The 20,169-nt window shown below is 58.4% G+C and overlaps 1 protein-coding gene across 1 annotated transcript in view; it reads left to right on the forward strand.

The window, feature by feature from the left end:
- LOC140458725 (glutamate receptor ionotropic, kainate 5-like) overlaps positions 1-20,169 on the forward strand; it is a 250,325-nt gene that overhangs the window by 204,621 nt on the left and 25,535 nt on the right. The window contains exons 10-11 of the mRNA XM_072553387.1: positions 1,322-1,429; positions 15,730-15,933. Of these exons, the coding sequence (XP_072409488.1) occupies positions 1,322-1,429; positions 15,730-15,933 (312 nt within the window). The remainder of the gene's footprint in view (positions 1-1,321; positions 1,430-15,729; positions 15,934-20,169) is intronic.

Raw genomic sequence — 20,169 nt, forward strand, 5'->3', positions numbered from 1 at the left:
CTCTCTCTGTCTTACAGCTCCCCTCACTCTCTGACAGTCTCTCTCTCTCTCTGTGTTACAGCTCCCCTCTCTGTCTGACAGTCTCTCTCTCTCTGTGTTACAGCTCCCCTCTCTCTCTGACAGTCTCTCTCTCTCTCTCTGTGTTACAGCTCCCCTCTCTCTCTGACAGTCTCTCTCTCTCTCTCTGTGTTACAGCTCCCCTCTCTCTCTGACAGTCTCTCTCTCTCTCTCTCTGTCTTACAGCTCCACTCCCTCTCTAACAGTCTCTCTCTCTCTCTCTCTCTGTGTTACAGCTCCCCTCTCTCTCTCTCTCTCTCTCTCTCTCTGTGTTACAGCTCCCCTCTCTCTCTGACAGTCTCTCTCTCTCTCTCTGTGTTACAGCTCCCCTCTCTCTCTGACAGTCTCTCTCTCTCTCTGTGTTCCAGCTCCCCTCTCTCTCTGACAGTCTCTCTCTCTCTCTCTCTCTCTCTGTGTTACAGCTCCCCTCTCTCTCTCTGACAGTCTCTCTCTCTGTGTTACAGCTCCCCTCTCTCTCTCTGACAGTCTCTCTCTCTCTCTATGTGTTACAGCTCCCCTCTCTCTCTCTGACAGTCTCTCTCTCTCTCTCTGTGTTACAGCTCCCCTCTCTCTCTGACAGTATCTCTCTCTCTGTGTGTGTGTGTTACAGCTCCCCTCTCTATCTCTGACAGTCTCTCTCTCTCTCTCTCTCTGTGTTACAGCTCCCCTCTCTCTCTGACAGTCTCTCTCTGTGTGTGTGTGTGTTACAGCTCCCCTCTCTCTCTGACAGTCTCTCTCTCTCTCTCTCTCTGTGTGTTACAGCTCCCCTCTCTCTCTCTGACAGTCTCTCTCTCTCTCTCTCTCTCTGGGTTACAGCTCCCCTCTCTCTCTGACAGTCTCTCTCTCTCTCTGTCTGTGTTACAGCTCCCCTCTCTCTCTGACAGTCTCTCTCTCTCTCTCTCTGTGTTACAGCTCCCCTCTCTCTCTGACAGTCTCTCTCTCTCTCTCTCTCTCTCTGTGTTACAGCTCCCCTCTCTCTCTTGTCTCTTTCTCTGTCTGTCGCTCTATGTTCCCCCCCCTCCCCCAATATCCTGACCCTCTCTGAGCCTGTGCCCTGTTCCCTGGGGGTTGGAGTGGGGTGTGGTGCCTGAGGGTGTGGGTTATTTTACACTGAGTTCCGGACGTGTCCCTGACGCTGCTGGGTGTGACAGTGTTGGGGGTGGGGGGTGTGCAGGCTGGTGTGGTCTGTGTTGGGCTGTCTTGGGGGTGGGGCTGGGTGTTGCTCTCTGATTGTCACGGTTCCTGTCTCCCCCCCCCACCCCAGATTGGAAGCTGGCACTCAGCTCGTGGATTGACGATGGACACCACCTTCCTCGATATCAACGTGTCTGAGACCCTCATCAACAAAACCCTCATCGTCACCACCATCCTCGTGAGTACACCCCGTACCACCCTCACCCTCACACACACACACTCACACTCACCCCTCACACACTCACACACTCACACACACTCTAACACTCACCCCTCACCCTCACCCTCACACACACACACTCACACTCACCCTCACACACTCGCACTCGCACACACACTCACCCCTCACACACTCACACACTCTCACACTCACCCCTCACACACTCACTCACACTTACCCTCACACACACACTCACACTCACACTCACACTCACCCCTCACACACTCACCCTCACCCCCACACACACTCACCGTTACCCTCCACACACACTCACACACTCACCCCTCACACTCACACTCACACTGACCCCCTCACACACTCACACTCACACTCACCCCCTCACACATTCACCCTCACCCCCTCACTCCCCCCACACACTCTTCCTCACCCCCTCACACTCACCCCCTCACACTCACACTCACCCTCACCCTCACACACTCACACACTCACCCTCACTCTCACACTCACACACTCACACACTGATACACTCACCCTCACCCCCTCACACACACACACTCACCCTCACACTCATACTCTCACACTTACCCTCACACACTCACACACACCCTCACCCCCTCACACTCACCCTCTCTCACACACACACACTCACCCTCACACACTCATACACTCACCCTCACCCCCTCACAACACACTTCCCCTCACACTCACACTCTCACAATTACCCTCACCTCCTCACACTCACCCTCACACTCACAACCTCACACTCACATCCTCACATTCACCCTCATACTCACAACCTCACACTCACACCCTCACACTCACACCCTCACGCTCACCCCATCACACTCATTCCCTCACACACACACTCATCCTCACACTCACCCTCACCCTTACCCCTCACACTCACCCTCACACTCACCTTCACCCTCACACTCACCCTCACACATTCACACACTCCCCCTTACCACCTCACCCTCAGCCCCTCACACACACCCTCACAAACCCTCACACTCACCCTCACCCCTTCACACTCACCCTCATACACTCACCCTCACCCACTCACCCCCTCACACACTCACCCTCACCCATTCACACACACCCCCTCACACTCACCCTCACACTCACACTCACCCTCTCACACTCACCTTAACCCCCTCACACTCACCTTAACCCCCTCACACTCACCCCCTCACACTCACCCCCTCACACTCACCCCCTCACACACTCTCACCCTCACCCTCACCCCCTCACCCTCACCCCCTCACACACTCACCCTGACCCCCTCACACACTCACCTTCACCCCCTCACCCTCAACCCCTCACAGACTCACCCTCACACTCACACTCACCCTCACACACTTACCCTCACACACATACACTCAACCTTACACTAACACACTTATCCTCACACTTACACCCACCTCACACACTCACCCTCACACTCACTCTCACGCTCACCCCATCACACCCAATCCCTCACACACACACACCCTCACACTCAGCCCCTCACACTTACCCTCACACTCACCCTCACACACTCACCCTCACCCTCACAGACTCACCCTCACACTCACCCCTCACACTCAAACTCACCCTCACACTCACCCTCACACTTACCCTCACACTCACCCCCTCACACTCACCCTCACCCCTCACACTCACCCTCACCCTCACACTCACCCTCACACACTTACCCTCACACACACTCACCCTCACACACTTACCCTCACACACACTCACCCTTACACACACACACTCACCCTCACACTCACACCCTTACACTCACCCTCACACTCACACTCACCCTCACACTCACACCCTTACACTCACCCTCACACTCACACTCACCCTCACACTCACACACTCACCTTAACCTCCTCACACTCACCCCCTGACACACTCACCCTCACCCCCTCACACTCACCCCCCACACACTCTCACACTCACCCTCACCCCCTCACACACTCACCCTCACCCCTCACACACTCACCCTCAACCCCTCACTCTCGCACTCACCCTCACCCCCTCACCCCTCCACACACTCACCCTCACACACTCTCCCTCACCCCCTCACCCTTCCACACACTCACCCTCACACTCACCCTCACACCCTCACCCTCACCCCTCACACTCACACACTTACCCTCACACATATATACTCACTCTTACACTCACACACTTACCCTCACACTCACACACTCACCCTCACACACTCACCCTCATACACTCACTCTTACTCCCTCACACTCATCCCCTCACACACTCTCACAGTCACCCTCACCTTCACACACTCACACACTCACCCTTACTCTCTCACACACTCACTCTCACACTCACCCTCACCCTCTGACACACTCACCCTCACCCCCTCACACACTCACCCTCACCCCCTCACACACTCACCCTCACCCCCTCACCCCTTCACACACTCACCCTCACACTTGCCCTCACCCCCTCACACACTCACCCTCACGCACTCACCCTCACACTCACGCACTCACCCTCACCCCCTTACACACTCACCCTCACACTCATCTCACCCCCTCACACACTCACCCTCACGCACTCACCCTCACACTCACGCACTCACCCTCACCCCCTTACACACTCACCTTCACACTCATCTCACCCCCTCACACACTCACTCTCGCCCTCACCCCCTCACCCTCACCACCTCTCACACTCACCCCCGTGCATGCTCACCCTCACACATTCACCACCTCACACTCACACTCACCCCTCATCCTCACACACTCAGACTCACACACTCACACTCACACTCACCCCCTCACACACACGCTCACACTCACCCCCTAACACACACACTCACACTCACCCCCTCACACACACACACACCCTCACCCTCACACTCACCCCCTCACACTCACACTCACCCCCTCACTGTCACACACACACTCACACACTCACTGTCACACACACACTCACACACTCACACTTACCCCCTCACACACTCAACCCCTCACCCCCTCACTCACACTCACCCCCTCACTCACACTCACCCTCACACACACACACTCACCACCTCTCACACTCACATCTACTCACGCCCTCACCCCCTCACACTCACCCCCTCACACTCACCCCCTCACACCCTCACGCACTCACACTCGCACACTCACCCCCTCACACTCATCCTCACCCTCACACTCGCGCACTCACACTCCAGGTGAGTGTGTGCCCAGGTGTGTGTGTGTACCTGGGTGTGTGTGCATCCGGGTGTGTGTGTACCCGGGTGTGTGTGTACCCGGGTGTGTGTGTACCCGGGTGTGTGTATGCCCGGGTGTGTGTATGCCCGGGTGAGTGTGTACCCGGGTGAGTGTGTGTACCCAGGTGAGTGTGTGCCCAGATGTGCGTGTACCCGGGTGAGTGTGTGTACCCGTGTGTATGTGTGTACCCAGGTGAGTGTGTGCCCGGGTGAGTGTGTGTGCCCGGGTGAGTGTGTACCTGTGTGTGTACCCGGGTGAGTGTGTGCCTGGGTGTGTGTGTGTGCCCGGGTGAGTGTGTGTGCCCGGGTGAGTGTGTACCCGTGTGTGTACCCAGGTGAGTGTGTACCCGAGTGTGTGTGTGTGCCCGGGTGAGTGTGTACCCGGGTGAGAGTGTGCCCTGGTAAGTGTGTGCCCAGGTGAGTGTGTATCCAGGTCAGGGCGTGCCCGGGTGAGTGTGTACCCGTGTGAGTATGTACCCGGGTGTGTGTGTGTGTGTGTGTACCAGGGTGTGTGTGTACCAGGGTGTGTGTGTACCCGGGTGTGTGTGTACCCAGGTGTGTGTGTACCCAGGTGAGTGTGTGCCTGGGTGAGTGTGTGCCCGGATGAGTGTGTGCCCGGGTGAGTGTGTACCCGTGTGTGTGTGTGTGTGTGTGTGTGTGTGTGTGTGTGTGTACCAGGGTGTGTGTGTACCTGGTTGAGTGTGTGCCCGGGTGAGTGTGTGCCCGGGTGAGTGTGTACCCAGGTGAGTGTGTGCCCTGGTGTGTGTGTGTGTGTGTCCGGGTGTGTGCGGGTCTGGGTGAGTGTGTACCCAGGTGTTTGTGTGCCCGGGTGAGTGTGTGCCCGGGTGAGTGTGTGCCCGGGTGAGTGTGTGCCTGGGTGAGTGTGTGTGCCCGGGTGAGTGTGTGCCCGTGTGTGTACCCAGGTGAGTGTGTGTGTGTACCCGGGTGTGAGTGTGTCCTGGCGAGTGTGTACCCGGGTGAGTGTGTGCCCGGGTGAGTGTGTACCCGGGTGAATGTGTACCCGTGTGTGTGTGTGTGTACCATGGTGAGTGTGTACCATGGTGAGTGTGTGCCCGGGTGAGTGTGTGCCCAGGTGAGTGTGTACCCATGTGTGTGTGTGTGTGTGTGTGTGTGTGTACTCGGGTGAGTGTGTACCCAGGAGAGTGTGTGCCTGGGTGTGGGTGTGCCCAGGTGAGTGTGTGTGTGCCCGGGTGTGTGTATCTCCGGGTGAGTGTGTACCCGGGTGTGTGTGTGCCCGGGTGAGTGTGTGCCCGGGTGAGTGTGTGCCCGGGTGAGTGTGTGCCCGGGTGAATGTGTACCAGGGTGTGTGTGTGCCCAGGTGTGTGTGTGCCAGGGTGTGTGTGTGCCCAGGTGTGTGTGTGCCAGGGTGTGTGTGTGCCAGGGTGTGTGTGTGCCAGGGTGAGTGTGTACCCGGGTGAGTGTGTACCTGGTTGAGTGTGTCCCCGGGTGTGTGTCCGTCCGAGTGAGTTTGTGCCCGGGTGTGTGCGTGCCCGGGTGAGTGCGTACCTGGTTGAGTGTGTGCCCAGGTGAGTGTGTACCCGTGTGTGTGTACCCGGGTGAGTGTGTGCCCAGGTGAGGGTGTGTGTGTGCCCGGGTGAGTGTGTACCCGGGTGAGTGTGTACCCAGGTGAGTGTGTACCCGTGTGTGTGTGTACCCGTGTGTGTGTGCCCTGGTGTGTGTGTGACCGGGTGAGTGTGTGCCCGGGTGAGAGTGTGCCTGGGTGTGTGTGAACTCGGGTGAGTGTGTACCCGGGTGAGTGTGTACCCGGGTGAGTGTGTGCCCGGGTGAGTGTGTACCCTGGTGAGAGTGTGCCCGGGTGAGAGTGTGCCCGGGTGAGAGTGTGCCCGGGTGAGAGTGTGCCCGAGTGAGTGTGTGCCCGGGTGAGTGTGTGTGCCCGGGTGAGTGTGTGTACCCGGGTGAGTGTGTACCCAGGTGTGTGTGTGCCCGGGTGAGTGTGTACCCGTGTGTGTACCCAGGTGAGTGTGTACCCGAGTGTGTGTGTGTGCCCTGGTGAGTGTGTGCCTGGGTGAGTGTGTACCCGTGTGAGTATGTACCCGGGTGTGTGTGTGCCGGTGAGTGTGTGCCCGGGTGAGTGTGTACCTGGGTGAGTGTGTGCCCTGGTGAATGTGTGCCCGGGTGAGTGTGTACCCGTGTGTGTGTGTGTGTGTACCATGGTGAGTGTGTACCCATCTGTGTGTGTGTGTGTGTGTGTGTGTGTGTGTGTGTGTATACCAGGATGTGTGTGTACCCGGGTGAGTGTGTACTCGGGTGAGTGTGTACCCAGGAGAGTGTGTGCCTGGGTGTGGGTGTGCCCAGGTGAGTGTGTGTGTGCCCGGGTGTGTGTATCTCCGGGTGAGTGTGTGCCCAGGTGTGTGTGTGCCCGGGTGAGAGTGTGCCCTGGTGAATGTGTACCAGGGTGAGTGTGTGCCCAGGTGTGTGTGCCAGGGTGTGTGTATGCCCGGGTGAGTGTGTGCCCGGGTGAGTGTGTACCCGTGTGTGTGTGTGTACCATGGTGAGTGTGTACCCAGGTGTGTGTGTGCCCAGGTGAGTGTGTACCCATGTGTGTGTGTGTGTGTGTGTGTGTACCAGGATGTGTACTTGGGTGAGTGTGTACCCAGGAGAGTGTGTGCCTGGGTGTGGGTGTGCCCAGGTGAGTGTGTGCCTGGGTGAGTGTGTGCCTGGGTGAGTGTGTGCCCGGGTGAGAGTGTGCCCTGGTGAATGTGTACCAGGGTGAGTGTGTGCCCAGGTGTGTGTGCCAGGGTGTGTGTATGCCCGGGTGAGTGTGTACCCGTGTGTGTGTGTGTACCATGGTGAGTGTGTACCCAGGTGTGTGTGTGCCCAGGTGAGTGTGTACCCATGTGTGTGTGTGTGTGTGTGTGTACCAGGATGTGTACTTGGGTGAGTGTGTACCCAGGAGAGTGTGTACCCAGGAGAGTGTGTGCCTGGGTGAGTGTGTGCCTGGGTGAGTGTGTGCCCAGGTGTGTGTGTGCCCGGGTGAGTGTGTACCCGGGTGAGTGTGTGCCTTGGTGAGTGTGTACCTGGTTGAGTGTGTCCCCGGGTGTGTGTGTGTCCGAGTGAGTTTGTGGCCGGTTGTGTGCGTGCCCGGGTGAGTGTGTCCCCAGGTGAGTGTGTACCCGTGTGTGTGTGTCCGAGTGAGTGTGTGTCCGAGTGAGTGTGTACCCGGGTCAGTGTGTACCCGGGTGAGTGTGTGCCCTGGTGTGTGTGTGTGCCCGGGTGAGTGTGTGCCCGGGTGAGTGTGTGCCCGGGTGAGTGTGTGCCCAGGTGAGTGTGTGCCCTGGTGTGTGTGTGTGCCCAGGTGAGTGTGTACCCTGGTGAGTGTGTGCCTGGGTGTGTGTGTGCCCTGGTGTGTGTGTGTGCCCAGGTGAGTGTGTACCCTGGTGAGTGTGTACCCTGGTGAGTGTGTGCCCTGGTGAGTGTGTGCCTGGGTGAGTGTGTGCCCGGGTGAGTGTGTACCCGGGTGAGTGTGTACCCTGGTGAGAGTGTGCCCGGGTGTGTGTGTGTGTGCCCGGGTGAGTGTGTGCCCGGGTGAGTGTGTACCCGGGTGAGTGTGTACCCTGGTGAGAGTGTGCCCGGGTGAGTGTGTGCACCCTGGTGAGTGTGTACCCGGGTGTGTGTGTGTGCCCAGGTGAGTGTGTGCCCAGGTGAGTGTGTGCCCAGGTGAGTGTGTATATGTGCCGGGTGAGTGTGTGCCCAGGTGAGTGTGTGCCCAGGTGAGGGTGTATATGTGCCCGGGTGAGTGTGTGCCCTGGTGAGTGTGTGCCCGGGTGAGTGTGTGCCCAGGTGAGTGTGTGCCCAGGTGAGTGTGTGCCCTGGTGAGTGTGTACCCGGGTGAGTGTGTGCCCAGGTGAGTGTGTGCCCAGCTGAGGGTGAGTGTGTACCCGGGTGAGTGTGTGCCCGGGTGAGTGTGTGCCCGGGTGAGTGTGTGCCCGGGTGAGTGTGTGCCCGGGTGAATGTGTACCAGGGTGTGTGTGTGCCCAGGTGTGTGTGTGCCAGGGTGTGTGTGTGCCCAGGTGTGTGTGTGCCAGGGTGTGTGTGTGCCAGGGTGTGTGTGTGCCAGGGTGAGTGTGTACCCGGGTGAGTGTGTACCTGGTTGAGTGTGTCCCCGGGTGTGTGTCCGTCCGAGTGAGTTTGTGCCCGGGTGTGTGCGTGCCCGGGTGAGTGCGTACCTGGTTGAGTGTGTGCCCAGGTGAGTGTGTACCCGTGTGTGTGTACCCGGGTGAGTGTGTGCCCAGGTGAGGGTGTGTGTGTGCCCGGGTGAGTGTGTACCCGGGTGAGTGTGTACCCAGGTGAGTGTGTACCCGTGTGTGTGTGTACCCGTGTGTGTGTGCCCTGGTGTGTGTGTGACCGGGTGAGTGTGTGCCCGGGTGAGAGTGTGCCTGGGTGTGTGTGTACTCGGGTGAGTGTGTACCCGGGTGAGTGTGTACCCGGGTGAGTGTGTGCCCGGGTGAGTGTGTACCCTGGTGAGAGTGTGCCCGGGTGAGAGTGTGCCCGGGTGAGAGTGTGCCCGGGTGAGAGTGTGCCCGAGTGAGTGTGTGCCCGGGTGAGTGTGTGTGCCCGGGTGAGTGTGTGTACCCGGGTGAGTGTGTACCCAGGTGTGTGTGTGCCCGGGTGAGTGTGTACCCGTGTGTGTACCCAGGTGAGTGTGTACCCGAGTGTGTGTGTGTGCCCTGGTGAGTGTGTGCCTGGGTGAGTGTGTACCCGTGTGAGTATGTACCCCGGTGAGTGTGTGCCCGGGTGAGTGTGTACCTGGGTGAGTGTGTGCCCTGGTGAATGTGTGCCCGGGTGAGTGTGTACCCGTGTGTGTGTGTGTGTGTACCATGGTGAGTGTGTACCCATCTGTGTGTGTGTGTGTGTGTGTGTGTATACCAGGATGTGTGTGTACCCGGGTGAGTGTGTACCCAGGAGAGTGTGTGCCTGGGTGTGGGTGTGCCCAGGTGAGTGTGTGTGTGCCCGGGTGTGTGTATCTCCGGGTGAGTGTGTGCCCAGGTGTGTGTGTGCCCGGGTGAGAGTGTGCCCTGGTGAATGTGTACCAGGGTGAGTGTGTGCCCGGGTGAGAGTGTGCCCGAGTGAGTGTGTGCCCGGGTGAGTGTGTGTGCCCGGGTGAGTGTGTGTACCCGGGTGAGTGTGTACCCAGGTGTGTGTGTGCCCGGGTGAGTGTGTACCCGTGTGTGTACCCAGGTGAGTGTGTACCCGAGTGTGTGTGTGTGCCCTGGTGAGTGTGTGCCTGGGTGAGTGTGTACCCGTGTGAGTATGTACCCCGGTGAGTGTGTGCCCGGGTGAGTGTGTACCTGGGTGAGTGTGTGCCCTGGTGAATGTGTGCCCGGGTGAGTGTGTACCCGTGTGTGTGTGTGTGTGTACCATGGTGAGTGTGTACCCATCTGTGTGTGTGTGTGTGTGTGTGTGTATACCAGGATGTGTGTGTACCCGGGTGAGTGTGTACCCAGGAGAGTGTGTGCCTGGGTGTGGGTGTGCCCAGGTGAGTGTGTGTGTGCCCGGGTGTGTGTATCTCCGGGTGAGTGTGTGCCCAGGTGTGTGTGTGCCCGGGTGAGAGTGTGCCCTGGTGAATGTGTACCAGGGTGAGTGTGTGCCCAGGTGTGTGTGCCAGGGTGTGTGTATGCCCGGGTGAGTGTGTACCCGGGTGAGTGTGTACCCGTGTGTGTGTGTGTACCATGGTGAGTGTGTACCCAGGTGTGTGTGTGCCCAGGTGAGTGTGTACCCATGTGTGTGTGTGTGTGTGTGTACCAGGATGTGTACTTGGGTGAGTGTGTACCCAGGAGAGTGTGTGCCTGGGTGTGGGTGTGCCCAGGTGAGTGTGTGCCTGGGTGAGTGTGTGCCTGGGTGAGTGTGTGCCTGGGTGAGTGTGTGCCCGGGTGAGAGTGTGCCCTGGTGAATGTGTACCAGGGTGAGTGTGTGCCCAGGTGTGTGTGCCAGGGTGTGTGTATGCCCGGGTGAGTGTGTACCCGTGTGTGTGTGTGTACCATGGTGAGTGTGTACCCAGGTGTGTGTGTGCCCAGGTGAGTGTGTACCCATGTGTGTGTGTGTGTGTGTGTACCAGGATGTGTACTTGGGTGAGTGTGTGCCTGGGTGAGTGTGTGCCTGGGTGAGTGTGTGCCCAGGTGTGTGTGTGCCCGGGTGAGTGTGTACCCGGGTGAGTGTGTGCCTTGGTGAGTGTGTACCTGGTTGAGTGTGTCCCCGGGTGTGTGTGTGTCCGAGTGAGTTTGTGGCCGGTTGTGTGCGTGCCCGGGTGAGTGTGTCCCCAGGTGAGTGTGTACCCGTGTGTGTGTGTCCGAGTGAGTGTGTGTCCGAGTGAGTGTGTACCCGGGTCAGTGTGTACCCGGGTGAGTGTGTGCCCTGGTGTGTGTGTGTGCCCGGTTGAGTGTGTGCCCGGGTGAGTGTGTGCCCGGGTGAGTGTGTGCCCAGGTGAGTGTGTGCCCTGGTGTGTGTGTGTGCCCAGGTGAGTGTGTACCCTGGTGAGTGTGTGCCTGGGTGTGTGTGTGCCCTGGTGTGTGTGTGTGCCCAGGTGAGTGTGTACCCTGGTGAGTGTGTACCCTGGTGAGTGTGTGCCTGGGTGAGTGTGTGCCTGGGTGAGTGTGTGCCCGGGTGAGTGTGTACCCGGGTGAGTGTGTACCCTGGTGAGAGTGTGTACCCGGGTGTGTGTGTGTGTGCCCGGGTGAGTGTGTGCCCGGGTGAGTGTGTGCCCGGGTGAGTGTGTACCCGGGTGAGTGTGTACCCTGGTGAGAGTGTGCCCGGGTGAGTGTGTGCACCCTGGTGAGTGTGTACCCGGGTGTGTGTGTGTGCCCAGGTGAGTGTGTGCCCAGGTGAGTGTGTGCCCAGGTGAGTGTGTATATGTGCCGGGTGAGTGTGTGCCCAGGTGAGTGTGTGCCCAGGTGAGGGTGTATATGTGCCCGGGTGAGTGTGTGCCCTGGTGAGTGTGTGCCCGGGTGAGTGTGTGCCCAGGTGAGTGTGTGCCCAGGTGAGTGTGTGCCCTGGTGAGTGTGTACCCGGGTGAGTGTGTGCCCAGGTGAGTGTGTGCCCAGCTGAGGGTGAGTGTGTGCCCGGGTGAGTGTGTGCCCCGTTGAGTGTGTACCCGGGTGAGTGTGTGCCCGGGTGAGGGTGTATATGTGCCCGGGTGTGTGTGTGCCCGGGTGAGTGTGTACCCGGGTGAGTGTGTACCCTGGTGAGTGTGTACCCGGGTGTGTGTGTGTACCCGGGTGAGTGTGTGCCCAGGTGAGTGTGTGCCCAGGTGAGTGTGTATATGTGCCGGGTGAGTGTGTGCCCAGGTGAGGGTGTATATGTGCCCGGGTGAGTGTGTGCCCAGGTGAGTGTGTACCCGGGTGAGTGTGTGCCCGGGTGAGTGTGTGCCCAGGTGAGTGTGTGCCCAGGTGAGTGTGTGCCCTGGTGAGTGTGTACCCGGGTGTGTGTGTGTGCCCGGGTAGTGTGTACCCAGGTGAGTGTGTACCCGGGTGAGTGTGTGCCCAGCTGAGGGTGAGTGTGTGCCCGGGTGAGTGTGTGCCCAGTTGAGTGTGTACCCGGGTGAGTGTGTGCCCGGGTGAGGGTGTATATGTGCCCGGGTGTGTGTGTGCCCGGGTGAGTGTGTACCATGGTGAGTGTGTACCCCGGTGAGTGTGTACCCTGGTGAGTGTGTACCCTGGTGAGTGTGTACACCGGTGTGTGTGTACCCGGGTGTGTGTGTACCCGGGTGTGTGTGTGCCCGGGTGAGTGTGTGCCTGGGTCAGTGTGTGCCCGGGTGAGTGTGTGCCTGGGTGAGTGTGTGTACCCAGGTGTGTGTGTGCCCGGGTGAGTGTGTACCCGTGTGTGTACCCAGGTGAGTGTGTACCCGAGTGTGTGTGTGTGCCCTGGTGAGTGTGTGCCTGGGTGAATGTGTACTCGGGTGAGTGTGTACCCGTGTGAGTATGTACCCTGGTGTGTGTGTGCCCGGGTGAGTGTGTACCTGGGTGAGTGTGTGCCCTGGTGAATGTGTGCCCGGGTGAGTGTGTACCCATGTGTGTGTGTGTGTGTACCATGGTGAGTGTGTACCTATCTGTGTGTGTGTGTGTGTGTACCAGGATGTGTGTGTACCCGGGTGAGTGTGTACTCGGGTGAGTCTGTGCCTGGGTGTGGGTGTGCCCAGGTGAGTGTGTGTGTGCCCGGGTGTGTGTATCTCCGGGTGAGTGTGTGCCCAGGTGTGTGTGTGCCCGGGTGAGAGTGTGCCCTGGTGAATGTGTACCAGGGTGAGTGTGTGCCCAGGTGTGTGTACCCGGGTGAGTGTGTACCCGTGTGTGTGTACCATGGTGAGTGTATACCCAGGTGTGTGTGTACCCATGTGTGTGTGTGTGTGTACCAGGATGTGTACTCGGGTGAGTGTGTACCCAGGAGAGTGTGTGCCTGGGTGTGGGTGTGCCCAGGTGAGTGTGTGTGTGCCCAGGTGTGTGTATGCCCAGGTGTGTGTGTATCGGGTGAGTGTGTGCCTGGGTGAGTGTGTGCCTGGGTGTGTGTGTGCCCAGGTGAGTGTGTATCGGGTGAGTGTGTGCTGGGTGAGTGTGTGCCCGGGTGAGAGTGTGCCCTGGTGAATGTGTACCAGGGTGAGTGTGTGCCAGGGTGTGTGTGTGCCCGGGTGAGTGTGTACCCGGTTGAGTGTGTCCCCGGGTGTGTGTGTGTCCGAGTGAGTTTGTGCCCGGTTGTGTGCGTGCCCGGGTGAGTGTGTGCCCAGGTGAGTGTGTACCCGTGTGTGTGTGTCCGAGTGAGTGTCTACCCGGGTGAGTGTGTACCCGGGTGAGTGTGTGCCCAGGTGTGTGTGTGTGTGCCCGGGTGAGGGTGTGCCCGGGTGAGTGTGTGTGCCCAGGTGAGTGTGCACCCTGGTGAGTGTGTGCCTGGGTGTGTGTGTGCCCTGGTGTGTGTGTGTGCCCAGGTGAGTGTGTACCCTGGTGAGTGTGTACCCTGGTGAGTGTATGCCTGGGTGAGTGTGTGCCCGGGTGAGTGTGTGCCCGGGTGAGTGTGTACCCGGGTGAGTGTGTACCCAGGTGAGTGTGTGCCCGGGTGAGTGTGTACCCTGGTGAGAGTGTGCCCGGGTGTGTGTGTGTGGCCGGGTGAGTGTGTACCCTGGTGAGTGTGTACCCGGGTGTGTGTGTGTGCCCGGGTGAGTGGGTACCCAGGTGAGTGTGTACCCGGGTGAGTGTGTGCCCAGGTAAGGGTGTATACGTGCCCGGGTGAGTGTGTGCCGGGTGAGTGTGTGCCCAGGTGAGTGTGTACCCGGGTGAGTGTGTGCCCAGGTAAGGGTGTATACGTGCCCGGGTGAGTGTGTGCCGGGTGAGTGTGTGCCCAGGTGAGTGTGTACCCGGGTGAGTGTGTGCCCAGGTGAGGGTGTATATGTGCCCGGGTGAGTGTGTGCCCGGGTGAGTGTGTGCCCAGGTGAGTGTGTACCCGGGTGAGTGTGTGCCCAGGTAAGGGTGTATACGTGCCCGGGTGAGTGTGTGCCGGGTGAGTGTGTGCCCAGGTGAGTGTGTGCCCAGGTGAGTGTGTACCCGGGTGAGTGTGTACCCAGGTGAGGGTGTATATGTGCCCGGGTGAGTGTGTGCCCAGGTGAGTGTGTGCCCAGGTGAGTGTGTGCCCGGGTGAGTGTGTGCCCAGGTGAGTGTGTGCCCGGGTGAGTGTGTGCCCTGGTGAGTGTGTACCCGGGTGAGTGTGTGCCCGGGTGAGTGTGTGCCCAGCTGAGGGTGAGTGTGTGCCCGGGTGAGTGTGTGCCCAGTTGAGTGTGTACCCGGGTGAGTGTGTGCCCGGGTGAGGGTGTATATGTGCCCGGGTGTGTGTGCCCGGGTAAGTGTGTGCCCGGGTGAGTGTGTGCCCAGGTGAGGGTGTATATGTGCTCGGGTGTGTGTGTGCCCGGGTGAGTGTGTACCCAGGTGAGTGTGTACCCCGGTGAGTGTGTGCCCCGGTGAGTGTGTGCCGGGTGAGTGTGTACCCTGGTGAGTGTGTACACCGGTGAGTGTGTACCCGGGTGTGTGTGTACCCGGGTGTGTGTGTCCCTGGGTGTGTGTGTACCCGGGTGAGAGTGTGCCCGGGTGAGAGTGTGCCCTGGTGAGTGTGTGCCCGGGTTTGTGTGTGCCCGGGTGAGTGTGTGCCCGGGTGAGTGTGTGCCCGGGTGTGTGTGTGCCCGGGTGAGTGTGTACCCGGGTGTGTGTGTACCCGGGTGTGTGTGTACCCGAGTGAGTGTGTGCCCTGGGGACTGTGTGCCCGGGTGTGTGTGTACCCTGGTGAGTGTGTACCCGGGTGAGTGTGTGTACCCGGGTGAGTGTGTACCCGGGGGAGTGTGTGCCCGGGTGTGTGTGTACCCGGGTGAGTGTGTACCCGGGTGTGTGTGTACCCGGGTGTGTGTGTACCCCGGGTGTGTGTGTACCCGGGTGAGTGTGTACCCCACTGGGTGTGTGCCCTGGTGACTGTGTGCCCGGGTGTGTGTGTACCCTGGTGAGTGTGTACCCGGGTGAGTGTGTACCCGGGTGAGTGTGTACCCGGGTGAGTGTGTACCCCACTGGGTGTGTGCCCTGGGGACTGTGTGCCCGGGTGTGTGTGTACCCTGGTGAGTGTGTACCCGGGTGAGTGTGTGTACCCGGGTGTGTGTGTACCCGGGTGAGTGTGTGCCCGGGTGTGTGTGTACCCCGGTGAGTGTGTACCCGGGTGTGTGTGTACCCCGGGTGAGTGTGTGCCCGGGTGAGTGTGTACCCGGGTGAGTGTGTGCCCGGGTGAGTGTGTGCCCGGGTGTGTGTGTACCCGGGTGTGTGTGTACCCGGGTGAGTGTGTACCCGGGTGAGTGTGTACCCGGGTGAGTGTGTGCCCGGGTGTGTGTGTACCCGGGTGTGTGTGTACCCCGGTGTGTGTGTACCCGGGTGTGTGTGTACCCCGGTGAGTGTGTACCCGGGTGTGTGTGTGCCCGGGTGTGTGTGTACCCGGGTGAGTGTGTACCCGGGTGAGTGTGTACCCCGCTGGGTGTGTGCCCTGGTGACTGTGCCCATCGCCCCCCCCCCCCTGTCTGCAGGAGAACCCCTACGTGATGCGGAAGGTGAACTTTCAGCAGCTCTCCCCGAACGATCAGTACGAAGGGTTCTGTGTGGACATGCTGAAGGAACTCGGGGACATCCTCAAATTCAACTTCAAGATCAAACTGGTGGAGGACGGTCTGTACGGAGCTCCGGAGGCGAACGGCTCCTGGACCGGAATGGTTGGAGAGTTAATCCAGAGGGTAGGATCGCCCCACTGGTACCCGCTCCTCTCCCAGAGGTGACCCAGTAACATGGGCACGGCTGGCATTGCCCCAGGGAGACGGCGGGGGGGGGGGGGGATTGGTACTGTGGGCCACGTCAGGACAAAACCCGGCCGGGCCCAGAGCTGGAAGGCCGATGGTTTTCAAAACAGACCCCGGTGTCTCTGACATCTCGGTTAAAGACCAGGGGCCGGGGTTTAAGAAGAATTCCTGTTGCCGATAAGCAATGACAGTTTAGGGACAGGTACGGTCAGAAACCTTCAGCACAGAACATCATTCGTTTGGGTGGCCCGGTGGTTAGCACTGCAGCATCTGGTCCCAGGTTCGATTCCCGCCTCGGGGCGACTCTCTGTGTGGAGTTTGTACATTCTCCCCGTGTCTCTGGTTTCCTCCCACAGTCACAAAGATGTGCAGGTCAGGGTGGGTTGGCCGTGCTCAATTGCCCCATAGTGTTAGCTGCATTACTCAGAGGGAAATGGGTCTGGGTGGGTTACTCTTCGGAGGGTCGGTGTGGACTTAGTGGCACAGTGGTTCGCACTGCTGTCTCACAGCGCCAGAGACCCGGGTTCAATTCCCGCCTCAGGCGACTGACTGTGTGGAGTTTGCACATTCTCCCCGTGTCTGCGTGAGTTTCCTCTGGGTTCCTCCCACAATCCAAAGATGTGCAGGTCAGGTGAATTGGCCATGGAAATTGCCCGTAGTGTAGGTAAGGGGTAAACATAGGGGTATGGGTGGGTTGCACTTTGGAGGGTTGGTGTGGACTTGGTTGGGCCGAAGGGCCTGTTCCACACTGTAGGGAATCGAATCTACACTCTAACCCACTTATACACTCCCTCCCTCTCTCTCTCACAGAAACAGCATGGGTCAGAGGGCAGGAGGGAGAGTTGACAAAGTAGTTGATTTCTCTTTGGTGGCAGGACACTGTGAGCTGAACACAGCTTCTCTGTCTGGGTCTTCTCAGGGTTTCACAGAGATAGGGGGTCGCGAATTCACTCACAGAAGGCCCCCTGGCCTATTCATTAAGGATCACAGCTTATCACCACGGCTGTATTCAGGTATCACAGGGGGAGACAGAGAGAGAGAGAGAGAGAGAGAGAGACAGGAGGAGACAGAGAGAGAGAGAGAGAGAGAGAGGGAGACAGGGGGAGACAGAGAGAGAGAGAGAGAGAGAGAGAGACAGGAGGAGAGAGAGAGGGAGGGAGACAGGGGAGACAGAGAGAGAGAGAGGGGGAGACAGACAGAGAGAGAGAGAGGGGGAGACAGAGAGAGAGAGAGGGGGAGACAGACAGAGAGAGAAAGAGAGAGAGAGAGAGAGACAGGGGGAGACAGAGAGAGAGAGAGAGAGGGCAGAGAGAGAGAGACAGGGGGAGACAGAGAGAGAGAGAGAGAGAGAGAGAGGGAGACAGGGGGAGACAGAGAGAGAGAGACAGGAGGAGACAGAGAGAGAGAGAGAGAGAGGGAGACAGGGGGAGACAGAGAGAGAGAGAGATAAAGACAGGGGGTGACAGAGAGAGAGAGACACACACACAGAGGGAGACAGAGAGAGAGAGAGAGAGGAGGGAGACAGGGGAGACAGAGAGAGAGAGAGGGGGAGACAGACAGAGAGAGAGAGAGGGGGAGACAGAGAGAGAGAGAGAGGGGGAGACAGACAGAGAGAGAAAGAGAGAGAGAGAGAGAGACAGGGGGAGACAGAGAGAGAGAGAGAGAGGCAGAGAGAGAGAGACAGGGGGAGACAGAGAGAGAGAGAGAGAGAGAGACACAGAGGGAGATAGAGAGAGAGAGAGAGAGACACAGAGGGAGACAGAGAGAGAGAGAGAGAGAGAGAGGGAGACAGAGAGAGAGAGGGAGACAGAGAGAGAGAGAGAGAGAGACAGGGGGAGACAGAGAGAGAGATAAAGACAGGGGGAGACAGAGAGAGAGAGAGAGAGAGAGAGAGAGACAGGAGGAGACAGAGAGAGAGAGAGAGAGAGGCAGAGAGAGAGAGACAGGAGGAGACAGAGAGAGAGAGAGAGAGAGAGAGGGAGACAGAGAGAGAGAGAGAGAGAGAGACAGGGGGAGACAGAGAGAGAGAGAGAGAGACGGGGAGACAGAGAGAGAGAGAGAGAGAGAGAGACAGGGGGAGACACAGAGAGAGAGAGAGACCAGGGGAGACAGAGAGAGAGAGAGAGAGAGAGAGGGAGACAGAGAGAGAGAGGGAGACAGAGAGAGAGAGAGAGAGAGACAGGGGGAGACAGAGAGAGAGATAAAGACAGGGGGAGACAGAGAGAGAGAGAGAGAGAGAGAGAGAGAGACAGGAGGAGACAGAGAGAGAGAGAGAGAGAGGCAGAGAGAGAGAGACAGGAGGAGACAGAGAGAGAGAGAGAGAGAGAGAGGGAGACAGAGAGAGAGAGAGAGAGAGAGACAGGGGGAGACAGAGAGAGAGAGAGAGACGGGGGAGACAGAGAGAGAGAGAGAGAGAGAGACAGGGGGAGACACAGAGAGAGAGAGAGACAGGGGGAGACAGAGAGAGAGAGAGAGAGACAGAGGGAGACAGAGAGAGAGAGAGAGACGGGGGAGACAGAGAGAGAGAGAGAGGCAGAGAGAGAGACAGGGGGAGACAGAGAGAGAGACAGAGGGAGACAGAGAGAGAGAGAGAGACAGGGGGAGACAGAGACAGAGAGAGAGGCAGAGAGAGAGACAGGGGGAGACAGAGAGAGAGAGAGATAAAGACAGGGGGTGACAGAGAGAGAGAGAGAGACAGGGGGAGACAGAGACAGAGAGAGAGGCAGAGAGAGAGACAGGGGGAGACAGAGAGAGAGAGAGATAAAGACAGGGGGAGACAGAGAGAGAGAGAGATAAAGACAGGGGGTGACAGAGAGAGAGAGATAAAGACAGGGGGAGACAGAGACAGAGAGAGAGAGAGATAAAGACAGGGGGAGACAGAGACAGAGAGAGAGAGAGATAAAGACAGGGGGAGACAGAGACAGAGAGAGAGAGAGATAAAGACAGGGGGAGACAGAGACAGAGAGAGAGAGAGAGATAAAGACAGGGGGAGACAGAGACAGAGAGGCAGAGAGAGAGACAGGAGGAGACAGAGAGAGAGAGAGAGACAGATAAAGACAGGGGGAGACCGAGAGAGAGAGAGAGAGAGAGAGAGATAAAGACAGGGGGAGAGAGAGAGAGGCAGAGAGAGAGAGACAGGGGGAGACAGAGAGAGAGAGAGAGAGAGACAGGGGGAGACAGACAGAGAGAGCGAGAGAGACGGGGGAGACGAGAGAGAGAGGGGGGGAGAGAGACAGGGGGAGACAGAGAGAGAGAGAGATAAAGACAGGGGGTGACAGAGAGAGAGAGATAAAGACAGGGGGTGACAGAGAGAGAGAGAGACAGATAAAGACAGGGGGAGACAGAGGGAGAGAGAGAGATAAAGACAGGGGGAGAGAGAGAGAGAGAGACAGAGACAGATAAAGACAGGGGGTGATAGAGAGAGAGAGAGAGAGATAAAGACAGGGGGTGACAGAGAGAGAGAGAGACAGATAAAGACGGGGGAGAGAGAGAGAGCGAGAGACAGATAAAGACAGGGTGGGACAGAGAGAGACACAGAGACAGAAAAAGATGGGGAGTCAGAGAGAGAGAGACAGATAAAGACAGGGGAGACAGAGAGAGAGACAGAGACAGATAAAGACAGGGGAGACAGAGAGAGAGACAGAGACAGATAAAGATGGGGAGTCAGAGAGAGAGAGAGAGAGACAGATAAAGACGGGGCAGACAGAGAGAGAGAGAGAGAGATAAACACAGAGGAGACGGAGAGAGAGAGAGATAAAGACAGGGTGAGACAGAGTGAAATAGAGAGAGAGAGAGACAGATAAAGATGGGGCAGACAGAGAGAGAGAGAGAGAGATAAACACAGAGGAGACGGAGAGAGAGAGATAAAGACAGGGTGAGACAGAGTGAAATAGAGAGAGAGAGACAGATAAAGACAGGGGGAGGACAGAGAGAGAGACAGATAAAGACAGGATGAGATAGAGATAGAGAGAGAGATAAAGACAGGGGAAGACAGAGACAGAGATAGAGACAGAGACAGATAAATGAGTTCATTAGCAGAGGGATTGAATTCAAGAGGCGTTGAAGTGATGTTGCAGCTGTACAGGACCTTGGTTAGGCCACATTTGGAGTACTGTGTGCAGTTCTGGTCGCCTCACTTTAGGAAAGATGTGGAAGCTTTGGAGAGGGTGCAGA

Source organism: Chiloscyllium punctatum, chromosome 34 (assembly GCF_047496795.1).
Source record: "Chiloscyllium punctatum isolate Juve2018m chromosome 34, sChiPun1.3, whole genome shotgun sequence".
Taxonomy (NCBI): domain Eukaryota; kingdom Metazoa; phylum Chordata; class Chondrichthyes; order Orectolobiformes; family Hemiscylliidae; genus Chiloscyllium; species Chiloscyllium punctatum.